Source organism: Cladophialophora bantiana, assembly GCF_000835475.1.
Source record: "Cladophialophora bantiana CBS 173.52 unplaced genomic scaffold supercont1.18, whole genome shotgun sequence".
Classification (NCBI taxonomy): domain Eukaryota; kingdom Fungi; phylum Ascomycota; class Eurotiomycetes; order Chaetothyriales; family Herpotrichiellaceae; genus Cladophialophora; species Cladophialophora bantiana.
This window is the reverse complement of record NW_015971592.1, coordinates 1-19,773: the sequence shown is the minus strand read 5'-3', so window position 1 is coordinate 19,773 and position 19,773 is coordinate 1. Positions and strand designations below refer to the sequence as shown.

The 19,773-nt window shown below is 47.5% G+C and overlaps 4 protein-coding genes across 4 annotated transcripts; 2 read left to right on the top strand and 2 right to left on the bottom strand.

The window, feature by feature from the left end:
- Positions 1-513: 513 nt before the first annotated feature.
- Z519_10285 (uncharacterized protein) lies at positions 514-2,073 on the top strand (the record flags this gene model as incomplete). The annotated part of the gene is made up of 3 exons (XM_016768002.1): positions 514-986; positions 1,038-1,851; positions 1,909-2,073. 3 exons carry the CDS (start codon positions 514-516, stop codon positions 2,071-2,073), a joined length of 1,452 nt encoding a protein of 483 aa, XP_016615470.1.
- A 533-nt stretch (positions 2,074-2,606) lies between these two features.
- Z519_10284 (uncharacterized protein) lies at positions 2,607-4,649 on the bottom strand (the record flags this gene model as incomplete). The annotated part of the gene is made up of 1 exon (XM_016768001.1): positions 2,607-4,649. One exon carries the CDS (start codon positions 4,647-4,649, stop codon positions 2,607-2,609), a length of 2,043 nt encoding a protein of 680 aa, XP_016615469.1.
- Positions 4,650-7,965: 3,316 nt separating this feature from the next.
- On the bottom strand, positions 7,966-11,465 carry Z519_10283 (uncharacterized protein; the record flags this gene model as incomplete). Its single annotated transcript, XM_016768000.1, has 3 exons — positions 7,966-8,485; positions 10,353-11,029; positions 11,061-11,465. The coding sequence occupies 3 exons, from the start codon at positions 11,463-11,465 to the stop codon at positions 7,966-7,968; spliced, it is 1,602 nt and encodes a 533-aa protein (XP_016615468.1).
- A 2,787-nt stretch (positions 11,466-14,252) lies between these two features.
- Z519_10282 (uncharacterized protein) lies at positions 14,253-17,660 on the top strand (the record flags this gene model as incomplete). The annotated part of the gene is made up of 1 exon (XM_016767999.1): positions 14,253-17,660. The coding sequence occupies one exon, from the start codon at positions 14,253-14,255 to the stop codon at positions 17,658-17,660; it is 3,408 nt and encodes a 1,135-aa protein (XP_016615467.1).
- Between the last annotated feature and the right edge of the window lie 2,113 nt (positions 17,661-19,773).

Genomic DNA, 19,773 nt, shown 5'->3' with positions numbered 1-19,773 from the left:
CATGGATCATTCTGTCGAATAGAATTTGAGGCATAGCACACCCCTGTTGCAGAACGGCCCAGTCGCTGCGAAGCATCGCTTATTCCATCGGCAGACGGCATAGCCTGGCATTCCTCAACTTTTCATTTCAATTCCAAAATGTAGGTCGTAGTTGTTAGACTTTAGAAGTAGTCCTCAGTTCATTGATGCATATTCTAGGCCTGTAGCTGACCGTCTCTTTGCATGCAGTCTAATTCTTGATGAGGATAAAGTCCGTGCACTAAGAAACCTTGTCTTGTATCCTCCGCATTTGCGGGACTCTGTATCCAACAGGCGGAGATTTTGCGGGGTGCCAGGGATACACGAGCTCAAATGCTGGAAACACACTCACGCACACGCACATATATATACCTGGGGTATGTATCAAGCAATCATCAGTTACCCGTTTACCACTCAGTATCAAGACACTGGGTCCTACTCCTTCAGCTTATTTACAGACTCACACAAGCTACCTTTACTTCCTTCTACATAACAATGTCAGAGAAGGAAAGTATTGTCCATTGTGAAGAAGCCAGTATTCATCGGGAAGGGATGAGCGAGGCCGAAGATGGATCTCGCTTCAATGGCTCTGAAGAGCTGGAGATTGAAAAAAAGGTCATTCGCAAAATCGATATACGCCTGGTACCCATACTTGGACTACTCTACACTGCCTCTCTGGTGGATCGTAGCAACATATCGGTTGCTCGAATATCTGGTCTTGATGAGGATGTGGACCTGGACAAAGGGAATCGAGCTTCTATTGCTCTACTCGTCTTCTTCATTGGATATATCATCTTTGAGATCCCAAGCAACATGGTCATTCAAAGTGCCGGAGTCGCAAACTGGATTGCTGGAATCACATTTGCCTGGGGCCTCGTAACCCTTGGAATTGGCTTTTTGTCGAATTGGGTTGGTCTGGCAATCTGCCGTGCAGTTCTTGGTATATTTGAGGCTGGATTCTATCCTGGGTATGATGTTCCGAATCAATCTGCTGTAGAATGCAAATCTAATCATGGCAGATGTGTCTATCTGATCGCATCGTGGTATAAACGATATGAAGTCCAGAAGAGATTGGCATTTTTCTATCTAACTTCAACGGCATTAACAGCCTTCGCAAACATATTTGCGTACGGTCTTATTCAAATTGCTAACAAAACCACGTACAAAGGTTGGAGGTGGATTTATATCATCGAAGGAAGTCTCACCAGCTTCTTCGCCGTCATCGCTTGGTTCGTCATCGTCGATTTTCCAGCATCAAAGCGCAACAAATTCTTGTCCCCAGAAGAGAAGCAATTTGCATTAGATCGACTAGCAAAAGATCGAGGAACAGAAGAAAGACAGAAAGTCTCCTCACAACGGATCTTGGATACATTGAAGGATTGGAAGGTGTGGTCCTTCTCTCTCATGTATATGTCGGCCGGCATTGGAGTATACGCCTTCTTATTCTTCCTTCCGATTATCCTCATGCGTGGACTATCGTACTCCTTGGAACTCGCCTTCCTGCTCTCAGCGCCTCCTTCCATTTTCGCCGTTATCGAAGCATTCATTGTTGCATGGCTCGCAGATAAGCTGCAATCTCGAGGACTTTTTGTCATTTTCCAAGCATGCCTTGCCATCACCGGCCTTTGCGTCATGGCATTTGTCAAGAGCCCAACCCCGAGGTACATTGGAACATTCCTAGGCATGGCAGGAGTCAATGGAATGATTCCAACGGTAATAGCCTGGCAACAGAACAATATTGTTGGTGATGCTAAGCGAGCAGTGGCCACGGCAGTCTTGGTCATGACGAGCGCTGTGGGTGGTATTTATTCATCCCTCGTTTTCCGTCAACAGGTTGGTCTGAGCTACAAAGGAACGTTGTCGAAAATAGAAATACTAACAATGTCGCAGGACGCACCCGATTATATTCCAGGCATCATCGCTGTCATCGCACCAAACGCATTCACCGTGGTGCTTGCCATCGTCACCATTCTGACACTCAGGTGGCAAAACAAGTTGGCTGAGAACGGAAAGAGATTTCCTGGAGTCCCAGAAGGCTTTAAATACACTTATTGAATAACGAAGCCGCTATGCGGGCATAAGGATGATTGTGGCTTATCCTTCCGAAGAAACCATGCGATGGTACAAGGGGTAGCCAGCCTATTGTCTTAGGTAGTATTCTTTGTGATTCAACAGAGACACTTGGCTCTACAACTATCATTATTTGCCACCAATTAATGAGGCTATCTGTGTCATATTTCAATAACCATTCACTTTAACTTTACTTTTCTCACTGTATCAGTATTTTGGGATGTGTAGCAATACTCCACAAACATTGGTACACTGGCGGGTTGTGTTGAAATTCAGCATTTCCCTGACATCCTTTGCAATGTAAAACAAGCCGATTGCGGCAAGAGAACTTTGTGAGAGTATAAAGAAGTTCCTATATTAACTTTACCCTTCTTCGCATTGATAGGTACCAGCGGACCAACATGGCCGTGACGGACTCACGCAATCATTGGAATACTTGATGCCTGGCGTAGAAAAAATATCATTGGAGTGAGAGTGAATTTACAAACTCATGAATTCTAAATTCCTATAAAAAGGAACTATATTTTTGCGCCGAGCGAATCAAGCTTGGCCTGCCGGAAGACAATCCTCATGTCTGAGGTCTGTAAATTGGTGGAACTCCTCCTACTAGACGGCTTGAGACTCATACCCTCACACTTGTCGGCAAACCAACACTCCTTTACCAACTGTGCCACATCATTTCCATCTGTTGCTGCGTCGATGATTAGAAGCAAGCCTTGCACAATGTCAACAAGCCTTGACATGATGTCGCGAGCATGCCTCTCAATGTCTGACTTTGGGAGATCGATCAATGTCTGCTTAAAGTCTGTCCACCAACTCGCCACAGTTTTGATGTCAGACCCCTGGCTGGCATTTTGTTCCAACACTTCGGTAACCCATTTGGACAAGGCTCTCATTACCTCTGTTCGATTCTTGCCATACAAGACGCGTAAAATGGCGTCGTCAGCCATCATCTGGACAGCACCTTTGTAAGTATCGGTACAGAGATTGACGAGATTATACCGCAAACTCACATCAGTAGTCCCTTCCCAGATGGGTACAATGTTTGCATCACGATAGAGTCGGGCGATGTTGAACTGCATATCGTCGTTTTCAAGGTAGCCGACTCCACCCAAACACTCCATGCATTCTTGGAGACCGGTGATTCCAGTCTTTGCACAGTGCCCTTTGAGGAGAGGTGTGAAAATCCGTAAGAGCCAAACTGCCATCGGGGTGTCTGTCACGTTCGGTAATTTTCCCATCTTATTCACTCCTTTCCCTTGCTCACCAGCCATTTTTGCGATTTTTTCTTGCTCCGCACAACCAAGCAGTCCAGAGACGAAGAAAGTAAACAGAACGTTGGCACGATATTCAGTGTGCATCCGGGCAAGGTTCCGCATAAAGCCTGCTCTCTCATACAGTGGTCTTCGACCCACCACTCGAACACGAGCAAAAGCTCTGACAATCCCAAGGCCTCTCCCCCAGAGTCCAACAGCCGTCGCTGCGTTGTGAAGTCTTGCAACATTCAGAACCGTAGCAATCTCCTTCGTTCCTCTCCCTTCTTCGCCGACCAACCAACCCCGCATCCCTTTGATCTCGAGTTCTGCCGTTGGTAAAGCTTTCGTTCCGAGTTTATTTTTCAGCCTTTGAATATAAACCCCGTTCGACGCAGTCCCAAAACCCATGGCGTCCTTTTCCTTCAACGCTCGTCTCATCGGTGCGTAAAACAGACTGATTCCTTTCTGAGTCCGAGCAAGGAGAATAGCCACGTTCGCGTCCGTGGCGCTACTGAACCATTTGAATCCATCTAAACACCACGGACCAAGCGGGTTTCCATGCGCGTCTTCTTCTTCATTTGATTGACAGTTTGGTGCATATGTTGCAACAGTCTCGGTCATGCTCACATCACTTCCGCCTTGTCGTTCTGTCATCCATTGACCTGACGTCCACGCTTTTTCGCCGTCTCTTGATACCAATCTGGTATACGCATCCTGTAGGACCTGTCTCTCATCTCCAAGGGTGTTATCACTCAGATGTTCGCGAAACAAGCTCGCGACCCCGTCAACGATGAGACTCGGACAGTTGACCCACGCACTACTTCCACACCATAGGATGTATTTGGTGCACCAGTAGATCCTCGAGAACTCCTGAAAGGAATTTTCATATGGGATAGCAACGATACCTGCTTCAATTCCCATCCGCTGCAAATTCTTCCAGCCGTCACTAGTGATGAGCTCATCACGACGCTTGCCCCAGGTGTCCCACGATTTGACGTAAGGAAGATTGCGTTCAGCCTCAAGAACCCAGCCAAGCGTCTGACGAGTGAGCACACGTTCACCAAAAGCAGAGAGATCGGCTTTTAATGCCTCTTGCACTCCGTGTGGTAGGAAGAGCTTCATCGCGCGCCGTAGAGCCGTATCGTCTTCATACTGGTTGAGGACCTGCGGAGGGCTTTGGAAAAATCCAGCTGTGGAGCTGGATGAAGCAATATGATGAACATTCGAGGTCGTGGTGTCAAGCTTGCCTGGTCTGTCCACGGAATTGATACGACTTTCAGTGGTATAGGGTCTGTTGGTCTCCATATATTCCAGATGTTCTTGATTCTCAGAAAGATGAGGAGGTATGATGATGGCAGAGATGTCAATTTGTACCAATCAGTAATGGTGGGAAGAGTGAAGTATCGAATACAGGAAGAGTCCATCTTTGAACCACCAGCAAGCCCCCTGCCTTCAGCTTATATCCTTGCACTAAACTATACAATCATCCTCCGTGAACATCATTAAACCGCCTACGTAAGTTTTGTTAACCACCTGAAGAAAGTAGACGAACCGCGGCTTGTCGTCAGACTTGTGCAAACATTTCTGCACGTAGCCGAAAACGGGCGTGGTCCGATGGATCAGGCTAGGCTCCGTGTTGGCACTCCGTGGTCCTCCGTCCCCACTTCATGGCCCTGCATATCATCAAAGAACAGCAATGACATTGCTGGAAACTATCAACCCCGATGAGAAGGATCACGTGATTTTTCGCCGGTGTACAAGGTGGCGCACTGTCGCTAGTCTCAAGTCTAAGCAAAACTGACTCAGAGCCGTTGCTAGTATATCTAATACATTATACGGAGTAAAGCCTCGGTAGAGGTTGCAAGGAAAAGGGGAGAACACTAAACCTAGGCTAAAAGGACAGTAGTGGATCACGTGATCTATAGGCTTGGCGCTTAGGTCTTGGCATGACGATGCAACAGGTAGTGCCCTAACCACGTACCATCAAACTTTCTGTACCGATCACCCCCAGATCTAGGTTAGTTTGTAACATCCTGTCTAGCTAATATTTTATATGGTAGTCATAGCCCGTCACGATACAGACCTAAATACAGTCACCAGCTACGGCCACGCTTAGAACAGCAAAATAGAGAGACATGTCATTCTGGGTTCGACCCTTGCTCCATTCCAGCCCCACCTAGCGTCGCCCGGGCACACCCGCTGGCCCCTATGTACTTTCTGCACTCTGACGCACCTTCAATTAACCTGCGGCCCTCGCCGACTCGGCTCGACCACGCTTTTTAACCCTCCGCTGAACTAGGATATAGTTTTCTTATTTTAGAAGAATTCGTCGGGACTATGACGCTCTAGATTAGATGGTGAGCTACTAAAGTACCTAAGGAAGTCGTTTAAATTTTATTATAGAGTTTTATACCTCATTGTTAAGGTTTCCTACTGAACCTAACTAGGTTAGGGTTCTCAGTAACAATCCTTGAATAGCATGAGCTGGTTGTGAACAACGCAAGGGGCGAACAGTCAGTGTCACTAAGAACTATACAGTCCAATAGATAACATGAATTGGCTACGAAGAGAGTGTAACTACCTGGGGGAATGAGGGTGTATATATATTGCCTGTGCTCTGTGCGCTCTGTGCGCTCTGTCGCAACAGAGCCAACAGAGCCAGCAGAGCCAGCAGGGCATCTCACGTAATCCAGCCTTACTCTCCTGTGGGTCCTTCCATTTATCCAATGAGTGTGGTGGGCCGTGCTTGTGTAACCCGTGACCGATTATTCGTAAGGCTGTGTCTAATAATTTTACGATTATCTTTTAACAGTTTTGACACTTTTAGGAGTATCGTAGTGAATGCGTAGTAGATATAGTTAAGTGCGAAATCGTCGTCCGGTAGGGTACGAATTATTTTCTTTTTTAGGCACTTAGATGGGTCTTTTATAGTTTCCATCGTACTGTGTTAGGTTAAGCCACAAATAGGCTTCTCTTCTAATGAGCCTCTAATGTGTGATTATACCTTAAAACCAGTAGTACGTTATAGTAATAATAAGTACCTAGGTGGCTCTTTGGTCCTCTATTTTATGGAGCTAGACATACGCTTTCGTACATTCAGTACAATAGAGTGGCAGTAATTACGCGCGGATTTAGTATACTCTAACTATCACGATCGCGCACGAGACAACTGTGATCTGATAATCCATACTTTTCCTCGTCCAGTGTCAATAGCGCAAGTATTTGATGTGACGCTTGAAATCCTTGGTAGATATTTAGGAGGTAACCACGTAAGTTTATTTGCATCAAATGTGATCCATTGACGATCTGCGCTGACACCTAAACAGCGACAGCGCTGCGACGACGGTCTGGAATCGAAAGAGGCTGTTATTGGACCTAATAGAGCGCTGATGTCAATGATACCAGTGTCAGTCGTGAGATAAGAGTCATTAAAGGCGGAGGATATTTCACCACATTGCCAACCAACGTCGAGCGTTAACAGGTAGGCGCTACTATGGGCGTCCTAGATCCGGACCGTCTCATCGCGGGATGGCGATGCCAGACGACTCGAGTCGTGCGAGAACGTCACCGCCATGACCGAGTTACTGTGGCCTTTAAGCGTTAAGGCAGTTGTTCCATTCGTCCTGGACGCTAGGCCTCACCACGATGCAGCTTTACTCCTGATCTTCGTAAAGCTTTCGTGTAAAGCTGTTTTTGGGGAGAATAGGAGTGCTGATGCGAACGCCCGGAAAGGATACTTCTCTATAACTGGGTTTGCAGGTGAGCATGAAATGCCACATGTCCTGAATAAGCTCGGCCAGCTGTGACGTTTCTTTTGTCTGCTGTAAAAGGGCTCAGCACTCATCATGCATGGCAGCATAGTTGTTACGTACATTCACAAGCTCGAAGAGTCGACCCATTGATAGCACGCTTTCTAACATAGTTCGAGATACACTGAGGGGCTATGAGCCAGCAAAGGGACTTTTTCCGGAGAAATTCATGAACGAGTTCGTGGTCATGTGAGTCGACACTGCATGTAGCCGAGCTTGAAACGCAGCCACGAAGATGATCAATCCAGTACCTGCAAGCATACTGCAGAGGAGCCAGCTCGTTCAAGCTCGGTGGTTGCATTAAGTCGAAATGACATCCTAGATTACTCAAGCTATATATGTCGCCTCGTAATCCTACTGACATAGCTTTGAGTGATCTGGAAAAAATGAGGTGATGGGTGTCGTCAACTTCGTCGGCAAGGAATGAGAAGTCTTCCGTAAATTGGTGTATATAAAATAGATCGTGTCATTAGGATCGTAAGGAACGAGCCGCAAGAACCAACGAGCTCCTTGTCACGAGCCCACCGTTGTCCCCAAGTACTCTACGCCCTCCACCCGAATCGGGTGGACGGTATAGAAAGAAAAGGATAAGGTAAAGGATGGTTGAAGCACAAGGCTATCGGTTAACTCTGCCTTACCCTTTTCGCGTGACAGAAAGAGGGGAAGCTATTAGAGTCTCCTCTCACCCGAACCGGCTGAGAGAGAACTCTTCCTTTTTCTTAAGCGTTGAGTCGTTGTCAATAGGACTACGTGAATAGAACAAGGCATTTAGCTACTCCAATTCCTTTGTACCTACTGCGTTACGTAGGTCCCTAATACTCCTTCACGGCGTTAGTGTCATCTATCATCTCTGCAATCTCGGCATTAAGGCGTGAGAGTTCCCGGATGGTAATAGGGCGATAGGCGGTCTTGATCACGGCTAATATCTGCTTAAGGAGGTCACAATCTCTCGAAGCACCAACTTGTTGCAGCATCTGATCGTAGAGAGCGTCGAGCCCGTCAGGGGACTCTTTTAAGATCGCGGGCAGTCTTCGTCGGGGTTCCTGGCGGAGACGCAGGCAAACGATGGCTACCCAGAGAAACGTGTTGGCTGCATGTGAGATCAAAAGTTTCATCACATCCCTTCTTTCCACCTCTTTGTACTGTTTAGCGCGTGATAGCTCCGGCACACTGTGCTCGATGTAGAAATGGACAGTAGCCGACACGGAGGCCGAGTTGAACTCAAGGCCGACTTGGACTTTGAATTGTGCTTTTTGCAGTCCTTCCTCGATATCAGGCAGGTGGCAGCTGGATATGATCCATTTGACCCGTGGTGATGCACGAGAGCTAGAACTGATGAGCCTGTAAAATAGCGGATAAAGCTATTATCATGCATCGACAGGTACCGTATGCCATCGTCCACTTTCGTGCTCGCGTAGATGATGCAAGTGTCGTGATGTGTGAATCGTGCCAGCGCACGGCCATATTTCTGACTCTTCAATTCCTTTGCGTGCGCACCGGCTTTGGCATTGAAGAGTTGGATTATATCATCTGTGCGGCTTAGGAGGAGGAATTCGCCAGCGTCGTTGAAGTCGATCGATGCATAATTTGCACCTGCAGGTGCTTTGAAGAGGCGGGTTGGTCGATAAGTGTTGAATACATCCGAGACTTTGGCCGTTGGCGCTGGTGCATCGCCGGCCATGTTGCTCTCATGCCTTGTGTTTGGCAAAGTGAAAAGTAGCGGCTCTGATTGGCGGAGAAGAGCGGGCGCTAGCGGTCAGTTGCCATGTGCTGCCTAAGGTTGCCTGGCACTAGCAACAATTCGCGAGTCTCAAGTAGCAATGGCTTGTCGCTGTAGCTATTGCCATATAAATGTGCGAAGCAGTAAAGAAACAAGAAGTGCTGCAATTACAAATCGCCTCTTGATCACTCTCCTTTCAGCGGGTTGCTCAACATGGCGGACCAATGTTCCAGCTCACCCCTCAAATCAATCTGCCACTGCGGCGCGATCGAAGTGATTGTCCCTTACCAGCCGAAGGAGATCAATGAATGCCAATGCACTATCTGTCGTCGCTACGCAGCTGCATGGATTTACTACAAACCCGAAGAGGTCACCATTAACAAGCACAAAGCTGGCGATGTAAAAAAGTACGTCTGGGGCGATCGAGACATCTCCTTCAACTTTTGTGACAACTGTGGCTGCATGTAAGACTTCTCACTTATGCACATATCATCGCCTCTATGCGTGAGCTTTCTAAGCGGGAGAGTGATTCCGTCTGATTTCCCAAGCCTAACTGGGCCCGCAGGTGTTTCTGGTATCCCGAGCGAGACAGCATAAACGAGATTGGTGTCAACAGTCGCAACATGGATCCCGAAGATCTCAGACATGTAACGCGGAAAATCAGCTTCGACATCGTCGGTACGCCGCTTAGGGATCAGGCTACGGCTCATCCACAGGACAGGGCGTGTTACTGAAGAATCTCTCCCTTGACCAGGAGAAGTGTGTATTTGAAGTCAACGAAATCTACATCTCAATATTCACTTACTCCCGTCTTGTGCAACATCATCTCGCTTTGCTCCAACGCCTCATCGCTAAGCGCGATGGCAGAATACTTTTGCTGTCCGGTCCGCCACCACGACTCTCTGGGTGGCTTCAATATACCGCTCCTCCTCAAGACCATAAAGATAATGACGCACATTATGAGAAGACAGAATAGTATTCCCCAGAGTGAACCATTCAAAGTTTGACCAAAAGCTGCTCTTCGCTTCTTGGTAAGGTACTTCTCAGTACAAGGACTGATTTCGCGCATTTTCCACCCACTGTGATTCTTTATACGCAATCGACAAGCTTTGCAAGTCTGGATGGACTTTAGTGTTGGTGACATTCGATCTGCCGAGCTTTTTGCCGTTGATGTCTAGAGCAACGAGCACGACATGCTTGGCAAAGCCTTGAAATCGAATCTGTGTCTCAAAGCCCTGCCGTGGTGAAGAAGCTATGAGTTCCGAGAACTTGCCGTAGAAATCGGTGTGCAGGAGATTCCACGTCGCGACTTCTGTTGCCCCATTCCAGCTCACGTGCACAACCGTGCTCAATGCTTGGTCGTCTAAGGAGGTCTGGTACGAAAGAATTCAGTGTGCAGGGTTCGTAGGACGAGGTGAGCGCTGCTGGGTCTCAGGACGAGAGTGCAATGAAACCTCCCAATAGTCGAGGACTGAATACAGAGCTGTGAAGTATGACAGCCGATGTAGGTCAGTCCTGCATTCGTCGAGTGCATCGATAATGAAGTAGGTGTTCGTTAGTCTAGAGTCTTGAAGAATATTCATAAATACTTCAGTCAAGGCGAACCAGGCGTTGCTATCTTCAAAGATGGCTCTCCCTGCGAGATCGTGCTTCTTTGTGATATGGGAAATAAGCAGCGGTTGTCTGTTGATGAGTATAGACAATAATCCACACAGGAGAGACGTAGCACTGTTGATGCGGGAGTCAGTGGCTTGACAAAAGAAGTATGACAGCAAATCGATTCTGCTAATGGAACTTTCCAGCTCATTGATGATGCCGCAGAGAAGCATCGTCTTTCCCTTGCCTGGGTCACCCTTGATCCAGAGTAGGCGATCTTCCTTGTTGTCATGCCACTTTTGAAAGTCAGGATTTTCAAGAATCCACCGGTACACGCCGTCAAGTAGGCCACCCTTGGTCTCTTCGATTCGCTGTTTATCGTGACGGGGATCCGTGATACGCAAATCACGAAGGCAACTGTTTAGCTGACCAATCTTTTCCTCAAGTTGTTTGGATGCACTTGGATATCCTTCCCCGCATCGCAGATTCATCTCAACGCCAAAGATACCAAGCAGTGCATACGCTTTGTCCTCTGCTGCTGTTGTCTGGCGGTGTTGCATCTAGGAGAAACGCTGTTCAACAAATTTAGACAGGTCGAGTGAACCATGGACTCTGCCGAAACTCTTGTTGCGACATATCCCTCCCACCGGCCTTCGAGACATTGAGCAAATATACGTAGCACTTCGCAGCATTTTGATACCGTCGGAACATGGATTTGATAGCTTCTTGGAGTTCAGCAGGATTGGACTTGTCGATACAGCAGGCATCTACCCAGAAGTATTCCAAGCCATCCTTGTTGGCTTGCTGTGCAAAGAAGTTTATCTTGTTATAGCCACTCTTTCCACGTCCGCCTCCACCTCGGATGTCCTCGAAGGTGACCTCTTGTCCATCAATCCAAGTGTGTGAGAGGATCGCATATGCAGGAACGTCTTCGTCAGCCGCAAATTCCCGAGTGAGGCTGTACTTGCCAGCGCCTTTCGAATAAAGAAGCCGCATCGCTTTGTCAGGGATTTCCTTTGGCTATGAGCATCGAGGACAATGATCGTTGTACTTTTCAAGTACTTCGAGACAGTAAGACGCTGGAGACTCATTGCTCGCTGCCTTACTGTCGGGACCGCTTATGGCCTATTGTCTTCTGCGAGCATGACTCAGGCTATGGTTCGCGCAGCCTGGAGTTGTGCGCCGATGTGAGGCAAGTGTAAAAGACCCTGAAGAATGGGCGAAGAACGCAGCTCGGAAAACGCCTCATGCTGACAATGGGTTTGGGCGCAAAAGTCGCGGGGACACATAGCCTATTGCAAAGGCGAACTAGCCGCCGAGATCAATCTGATCTGCGGCTGAAACTGCTCTGACTGCGGCCGTCATGCAGCCACTTCGCTGATTCGTCTAAGGATTGCGACGTGTTGACAAAATCAGCTGCATTCAAATGACCTACCAAGTAGACGTTTATTGTCGACGTATCGTGGATTTCAAGGAGCAAACATACACTAGAAGCTCATTGAGAGAGGTCTATTTGGGGCTTGACCCAACGCTGTAAGGTGTGAACTCTAAAAGACCCACCTCAGTGCCTGAAAAAGAAAATTATTCGTAGCCTACCGGACGTCGATTTCGCACATGACTATACAGAATAAGGTGCGAGGATTCTCGTGATTGCAGGGGAAGGGTGTTTCGACAAAGCATCTACTGGATTACACTGGTCGTGCATCAGACGCGTCGCGGGAGACGTAGAGCCCCAACGAGCTGGACGCGCCTGAGACGCGCTAGAGTCGGCAGCTCCCGATTGGAAGATGCCGCCCACCCGCAGTACAACAGCCCCGATGACACCAAAGCGACGAGCACCTTCGAACGAAGCAAGAAAGCCCAGTGCCAAGGTGCTTCAACAGAACAGAGACGCTGACTCAGACCTAGAGAAAATTACGTCGGCTACCGAGGAAGACGCATCCTAAACGCCACGACGCACAGGCGCTTAAGAAACCAATGGCACACCACCAAGAGTAAAATTTAAGAGGTTCACCAGAGAGTATGGAAAGCAAAAGGAACAACGTTACCTTCACAGACAGTGAAGAGAGCGCTAGATTCGAGTTTACCAGCAGAAGCGAGGGAAGAGGCACGAAATTCGACGAGCTCGTAGGGTAAACTTATGGGAGATCATCATTAGCAAAATTTCCCGCGTGACCCTGAGAGCCCTGGGCCGGCCTGGGCTATCAAGGTAAGTCTACGTCTTACGCAGCCCATGAGACCGCTGAGCTCGCTAGGCTTTTACAAGAGAGCTTATGAGCTAGTCTAAGAGGGCCCTAGGCTAATATAATAATTTATAACTTTGCGAATATATAATTATACTAGTCGTTTAAACTAGTACTAATTAAGATTATATAAGAATTAGAATATATATATATATATAAAATATAAGATTTCGAAGTAAATCTTAAATTATTAGCTTAATAGCGTTAATATTTACTAAGTTAAAGACTTAGCGAGTTATTCGCTTTTAGCGTATGCCTTATTTTCTAAATAGAAAATATCTTCTTAAATTTAATAAAATTATATAATAAATATATTATAAAAGTTACTAAAAATAGATAGTCTATAAGCGCTCATAGCCTAGATATAAGAGCTGTGAGCGACGGTGAGCTCCCTAGGCCCCCTGGGTATATAAGAATACCGTGAGCCGCGGGAAAAATTGCTGATGTAAATCCGATCAAAATTATATTTTACGCATTAAAAGAGTGAATGCAGAAGAATCGCGAACTTAGATATATCTATGAGAATGATGTTAGAGCTGCTCCTATATCGCCTAACGAGGTTAGGCTCCTCAGTAACAGATCCTTAATAGTATGAACCGGGAGTAAGAGACGCAAGTTACGAGCAGTCGTTGTTACTAAGAACGGTATGGTTCAATAGCTAACATGAGTTAGCTACGAAGGGAGTGTAAACTGTCGGGGGTAACGAGGGTGTATTTATAATGCTTGTGCTCTGTGCGCTCTATTGACAGAGCCAACAGAGCCAACAGAGCATCTCACGTGACCCACCTATGTTCTCTTTGTGGATCCTTTCATATACCCAATGAGTGCGGTGAGTCGCGCTCGCGCAATTCGTGATCGGTCTCTTTTAAGGCTATATCTAACAGGCTGTATCTAACTGTTAACAGGAAGCTATAAGAGTTTTCTCTCACCCGAATCGGGTGAGAGAGAACTCTTTTCCTTTCTTAAGCGTTGAGTCGTTGTTACTAGGACTACGTAATATAAAATAAGGCATTTAGCTACTCCAATTCTCTGTACATACTACGTTGCGTAGGCCTCTAATAGTATTTTTGAATGTAGTCTTTAAAGTTCTCGCGCAGCTCGCGTGAGTTCATTAAGTGTAGCCATTCTTAATAGCTCTTAGTGTTATTTAAAACTATTTAAATAACTGAAATATATTTACAATATAAATAGTAAATAAGGCCCAAAAGTATTTGAATTATTTAAGTAACACCACACTGGTTCTCCAGGGTATTTTCACGAATGAATGGGGCGAGCCCTTCGCTCCATTGGAATGGCGGCCATTACGGATTAGTTCACTTACAGTAGGGTAAGGTCAGAGCACTCAGTTTGCTGGACAGGGGCGCTTGTGCCGACACTGCCGAATTAAGCCGAGGAGCAGGGGGCGGGGCAGCAGTTTTTGAGGTCCACTTTTCATGAATACTGCAGACACCCGGAAAACGAGACAAAGATCATTAATGTGCGTGACACGCGATGGCTATCGCTCTCCAGTAGATGACCGCCTTAGGGGGTTGCCTCCAGGATGTCTTCCTCTCAACCCATCAAGATTCTCATAGCCAATCGATCCGAGATAGCATGCCGCCTCATCAGGACATACTCGCTCTACTCAAGCATCCACACAGTAGCTCTGTTCACCCCCTCTGAGAAGGATGCGACACACGTGCGTCTTGCAACCGCATCAGTGGCGCTCCCGGGAGAAGGTCCACGTGCATATCTGGACGCGGTAAATATTGTCAACATTGCGAAGAAAGAAGGATGCTGGGGTATCGCACCGGGCTATGGTTTCTTGTCCGAAGACTCTGAGTTTGTGAGACTCTGCGAGGATGAAGACATCATGTTCATCGGACCATCGAGCGAGCAGTTGGCACAACTTGGAAACAAGATGAGCGCGAAGTCATTGGCGAAAGATGCAGGTATACCGGTTCTAGATGGCACGAAGACCGTACTCGATCGAGGTTCTTCTATCACGGATGTACTAGCGTTTGGAAAGAGCCTGGGCCCAGCCAGCAAAATCATTCTGAAGGCTGCAGCTGGCGGCGGAGGGCGCGGCATCCGCATCATTGATGACAATACGGACGAGCAAGCCATTCGCCTGGCTTACGAAGCTTGTCAGCGAGAGGCACATGCATCCTTCGGCAATGGAAGGTTATTCGCGGAGCAATATCTGCACGGTGCTAAACATATTGAAGTCCAGCTTCTTGGAGACGGCACTGGAGAAGTTTGCCATTTCTGGGAAAGAGAATGCTCGCTTCAGCGCAGAAACCAGAAAGTCATGGAGATTGCGCCTTCGCATTCCATTACGCCACGGCTTAGGCGAGCTATCATCGAAGCAGCGGTGAAACTTGGAAAAGCAGTGAAGCTGCGAAGTCTTGCCACAATCGAGTTCCTTGTCGATGCAGTAACCGAAGACTATTATTTCATGGAGGCGAATCCCAGGATACAAGTCGAGCATACCATCACCGAACAGATCAATGGCATTGATTTAGTGGATTTACAGCTTCAGGTTGCCTTGGGACGAACGCTGGCAGACCTGTACATAACGCGAGAACCCCCACCACCTCGACTTACATCCATACAGCTACGCATCAACGCCGAAAGTTTCAGGCAAGATGGCACCGCGCAACCTGAAGCGGGGACTATTCGACAAGGACATTTCCCTACGGGAGCAGGCGTGCGAGTCGAGACAGCTCTTGAAGGAGGCCGACAATATGCTGTGAGCCCTTTGTTCGACAGCCTTTTGGCGAAACTCATTGTCACCTCATCTTCGTATGAGTCCGCACTGCGGCTGGCTCGTTGGGCCATCGACGAGACAAGGATCGTAGGATGCAGGACGAATCAGGCGTTCCTAATGGCCTTGCTGGATATCCAAACCGTGCAAGAGGGCAAGAGCAACATTTTGACCATCCAGGAGAACTTCGAGGCGCTGTACAGCGCCACGCAGGAGTTCGAAGACGCGTTGCGGGCTAAAGGTGACCGCAACTCCGAAGAAGCTACCTCGCTAATGGAGGATACCGCTAAAGTTGAGCGACCTGCAGGCTCTGAAGAGCTGCTCGCACTTGTCACGGGGGTTGTCCTTTCCATCAAAGTGAGCGGAGGCGACAAGATCACTGCTGGCCAAGAATTGGTCGTTCTTGAGGCGATGAAGATGGAACATTCTGTCCGGAGCGCCTGCAATGGTGTTGTGGCGAAAGTGGCCGTCACGCAAGGACAACAAGTAAATGCCGGCGATGCTCTTCTCTTCATCCGCTCGGATGGCGACAGTTCGTCTACCAATACACACGACCTAGCCGAGACTGAGAACCCAGAGAGGCTGCGGCCGGAGCTGACGGAGCTGAACGAACGTAAGGCCTTTCTACGGTACGCTGGCCGCGAAGAGGACGTGGCCAAGCGCCATGCAAACGGATACCTCACGGGCCGGGAAAATCTCGACTTACTTGTAGACAAAGATTCATTCATTGAGTATGGAGACCTCGTGGTTGCGGCACAGAGGAAAAGATACCCCATGTCCCATCTCATCGCTCGAACAAGCGGAGATGGTATCATCGTGGGCTGGGCGAAGATAGACTCTCACCCAGTCGCAGTTGTCATTGGCGACTACCTCGTACTTGCCGGCACGCAAGGACACTTCCATCATCAGAAGTTAGACCGCATCTTCCAATCAATCATTGATCATCCTGCGCCACTGGTGTTGTACGCCGAAGGAGGCGGTGGAAGACCAGGCGACACCGATCACTTGGGCATGGCTGGCCTAAAGACACCATCATTCGCACTGATGGGCGAGATCAAAGCAAGAGGGATACCTTCTGTTGCAGTAGTGAATGGTTACTGCTTTGCGGGCAACGCTGCATTCTTGGGAACGTGCGACATTGTCGTAGCTACAAGAGGCGGATCAAAAGATGCGCCGCTGAGGAAGTCCACCACGATCGGCATGGGCGGTCAAGCAATGATCGAGGGCGGTGGCCTTGGCCGATTCGAGCACGAACATATCGGCCCCGTCAATGTTCATATGCGCTCAGGTGGCATTGATGTACTTGTGGACACCGAGGTCGAAGCTGCGCCGCTTGTCCGCAAGATCGTTGCTCTGTTCACACATCCTCAGCTTCCACCAGCGGAGAGTCCTTACACATCGGATCCTCTTCGCCTACGCACCGCAGTGCCGCCACTGTCATCTCGTCGCCGAGCCTACGATGTCCGTCGTGTGATCAACCTTCTTCTGGACGACGATAGCTTCATCGAATTCTCTCCCGAGTGGGGTCTCTCTGTGCTCACAGGCTTTGGCCGCATCAACGGCCACGCAGTCGCAATCATGGCTTCTAACTCCTCATCTCCCCTAGGCGGCGCTATCGACGTCGCATCCGGAGCAAAAGTCAACCGCCTTCTCCGTCTCCTCATCCGCCTCGGCGGCATGCATCTCCTCAGCCTCTGCGATACCCCTGGATTCATGGTCGGCCCCGATTTCGAGCGCTCGATCGAAGCTCAGGGTGCCGGAAGCACATACCGCTGCTTCGGTGACTGGTTTGGCAACTCCCAAGAATTTGCCCTTCTCGGCGGTCGCGTCCTAGGAGTCGTACTGCGAAACGGTTTTGGACTGGGCGCACAAGCGATGCTCGGTGGTGGAAGTTTGAAGAACAGTATGTGCGTGGCGTGGCCGAGTGCCGTCTTTGGTGGCATGGGGATCGAAGGCGCTGTAAGGCTTGCGTACAGGAAGGAGTTAGAAGCTATCAACGATCTTGAAAAGAGGAAGAAAAGGGAGCAGGAGATGATCGAGGTCATGTACAGCGAAGGGAATGCCCTCAATATGGCTATGGCAGCTGAGATCGACGGTGTGATTGATCCGGCTACGACGAGGAAATGGCTGGAACAGATGATTGACGTGTTACCGGAGAGAGTGCCGAGGTATGTTAAGGCAAGAAGACGTGCGAAGATATGAGAAAAACAAAGTTCATCGGCGAAGTTGAATAATTGGTGTGATGGATATGTGGAGCAGTCCAATATACTTGGTACCTAGTAGATCCACCCTAACTAGACAAAGTCCGGAATCGAACTTGCTTTGTGACTACCTTTGCAACTAACTGGACAATTCTGGGCCTCGTGAAAATACGGGTTATTCCAATAATAATGTCCAAATCGGGAATTTTTGCAAGCCGGACGGCCGGGAGAGTGCTGACGATGGTGTAGGTAGTGACTTATCGAGGTTAGGAAGGGTGAGCGGATCGAGGGTTATGGTATCGAGCTTTTTATCGTTGTAGTCATTGCTATGTCGGTAGGGTCTTGGGCGAGCCGTTTCACTGCTCCGGGTAAGCATAAGAACGCTTTGTTAAAGCTCCAGCAGTGTATGGGGTCTAAGAGCTAAGCCACTAAAGACTCTATAGCTTAAAACAGTATTAGTTAATCCTATAAGCTTAGTATCTCTAAAAGCTAATAGGGCCTAGTTTCGAGCCTAATTTCGGGCCTCTTTTCATTACTTAGGGATGAAATTAGGTACGATTAGAAGGAGCTTAGGCTTAAATAATGAGGTAGGACTAGGCAGGATCGCGCTGACTTATATTAGCTCACGTTTACTAAGGGTAAACTTAAGGCTTAGCCACGGCTTAAGCTACTTATAGATTACCTTTCACTATATTATAACTTAAGGTAAGGTCGGGACGAAAAAGTGAAACACTATTAGAGACCTACGTAACGTTAGACTCTAATATTGAACTGGGGCGAGGCTACTAACCATGGGCATTAACTCGTACGGCGGTGAGTATAGTCTCTTCTCAACGCGTACACTTAACTAGGGGAAGTCCTCTCTGTTGGTAACTTGGTTGCTTATGTATTATATAAAAGATAGTCCCCCAGAACTATATAAGAAGAACTATAGTCTAGGGTCGGCGCCCCAGCTAATCATAACGCTATCCACCACTTCTAACTTCTCCCATTACATCCCTCCCCTTATCGCTCGCTTTCTTAACGGCCTCGCTTAAGATTTAACTGTAATCTTCGCCTATCCTTCTCGGAAATATTAATTCTTTTTCATGTTCTTTAAACGCTCTACGAAGTTATTTAATTATCTCCTATCTAACCCCTTCGGACTCGAGCCCTTTAACGTCTCTAGATCTTCACTACGCTTCGGTTTACGTATAATTATCTTATAGATCTTTAAGGCGATAGTGAAACGATCCTCGATATCGACTTAAGTGTTAGATAAGGCCATTTATAAGCGAGCCGTCTTATAAGTTTCCGCATTAATAATCGCTAGAGAATTCTTAATTATCTAGAGTTTATAACTATTAGTGTTCTACTAAAGATTAGATTCTAGGCGTATTTCCCGGGGTGAAATACTAAAAACGCTATTCTTTAATCACCGAACGAAGAAATCGAGTACTATCTTAGTCGTATCTAATCTACCTTATGTCGAATTAATAACCGAGTACGACTATATTATCTCATCGACTATAAAGATTAGCTAATAATATCCTTTATCTATTAGGTCGTCGTTAAAGATAATAAGTCGTCTTATATTATCGTCGACGTTTCTCTAGGCTTTAAATTTCATCGGTGCGTTTACGTTCCTACATTAGTTAATCTAGAAAAGAAACGCGGCGCCTAAGATAATAGTATATCTTATATATAATTCTTTCCGACTTACTATAATTTCCGCATCGATGAAAGACTAATTAACTCATCCGTTATATCTAGGATCTAGTAGAGCGCTCCGAAGAGTACTACTCGAGATATCGATAGCCTTATAATCGGAATAGCTAGATAAAACCTAGTAATTTATCGTTCCGAACCTTTCTTCTCACTACTTTATTAATTATTTAAGATTCTTTATAGAATCTTTATAAGGCGCAGCGATTCTTTCTAATCCTTCTAGATGTAAGGCGATTTCTTTCTCGGCTATGTATAGATAGGCGGATGTATATCGGCTAGATATATATTTAGTAAGTAAGCTTAATACCTTAATTATCTTTTTAGCTCCGAATTCGTGTTGGACACAGCCTTAAGAACCTGCGAAGGACGCACAGGGAAGGAAACTCAACCGAAGGGACAGCTTCGGG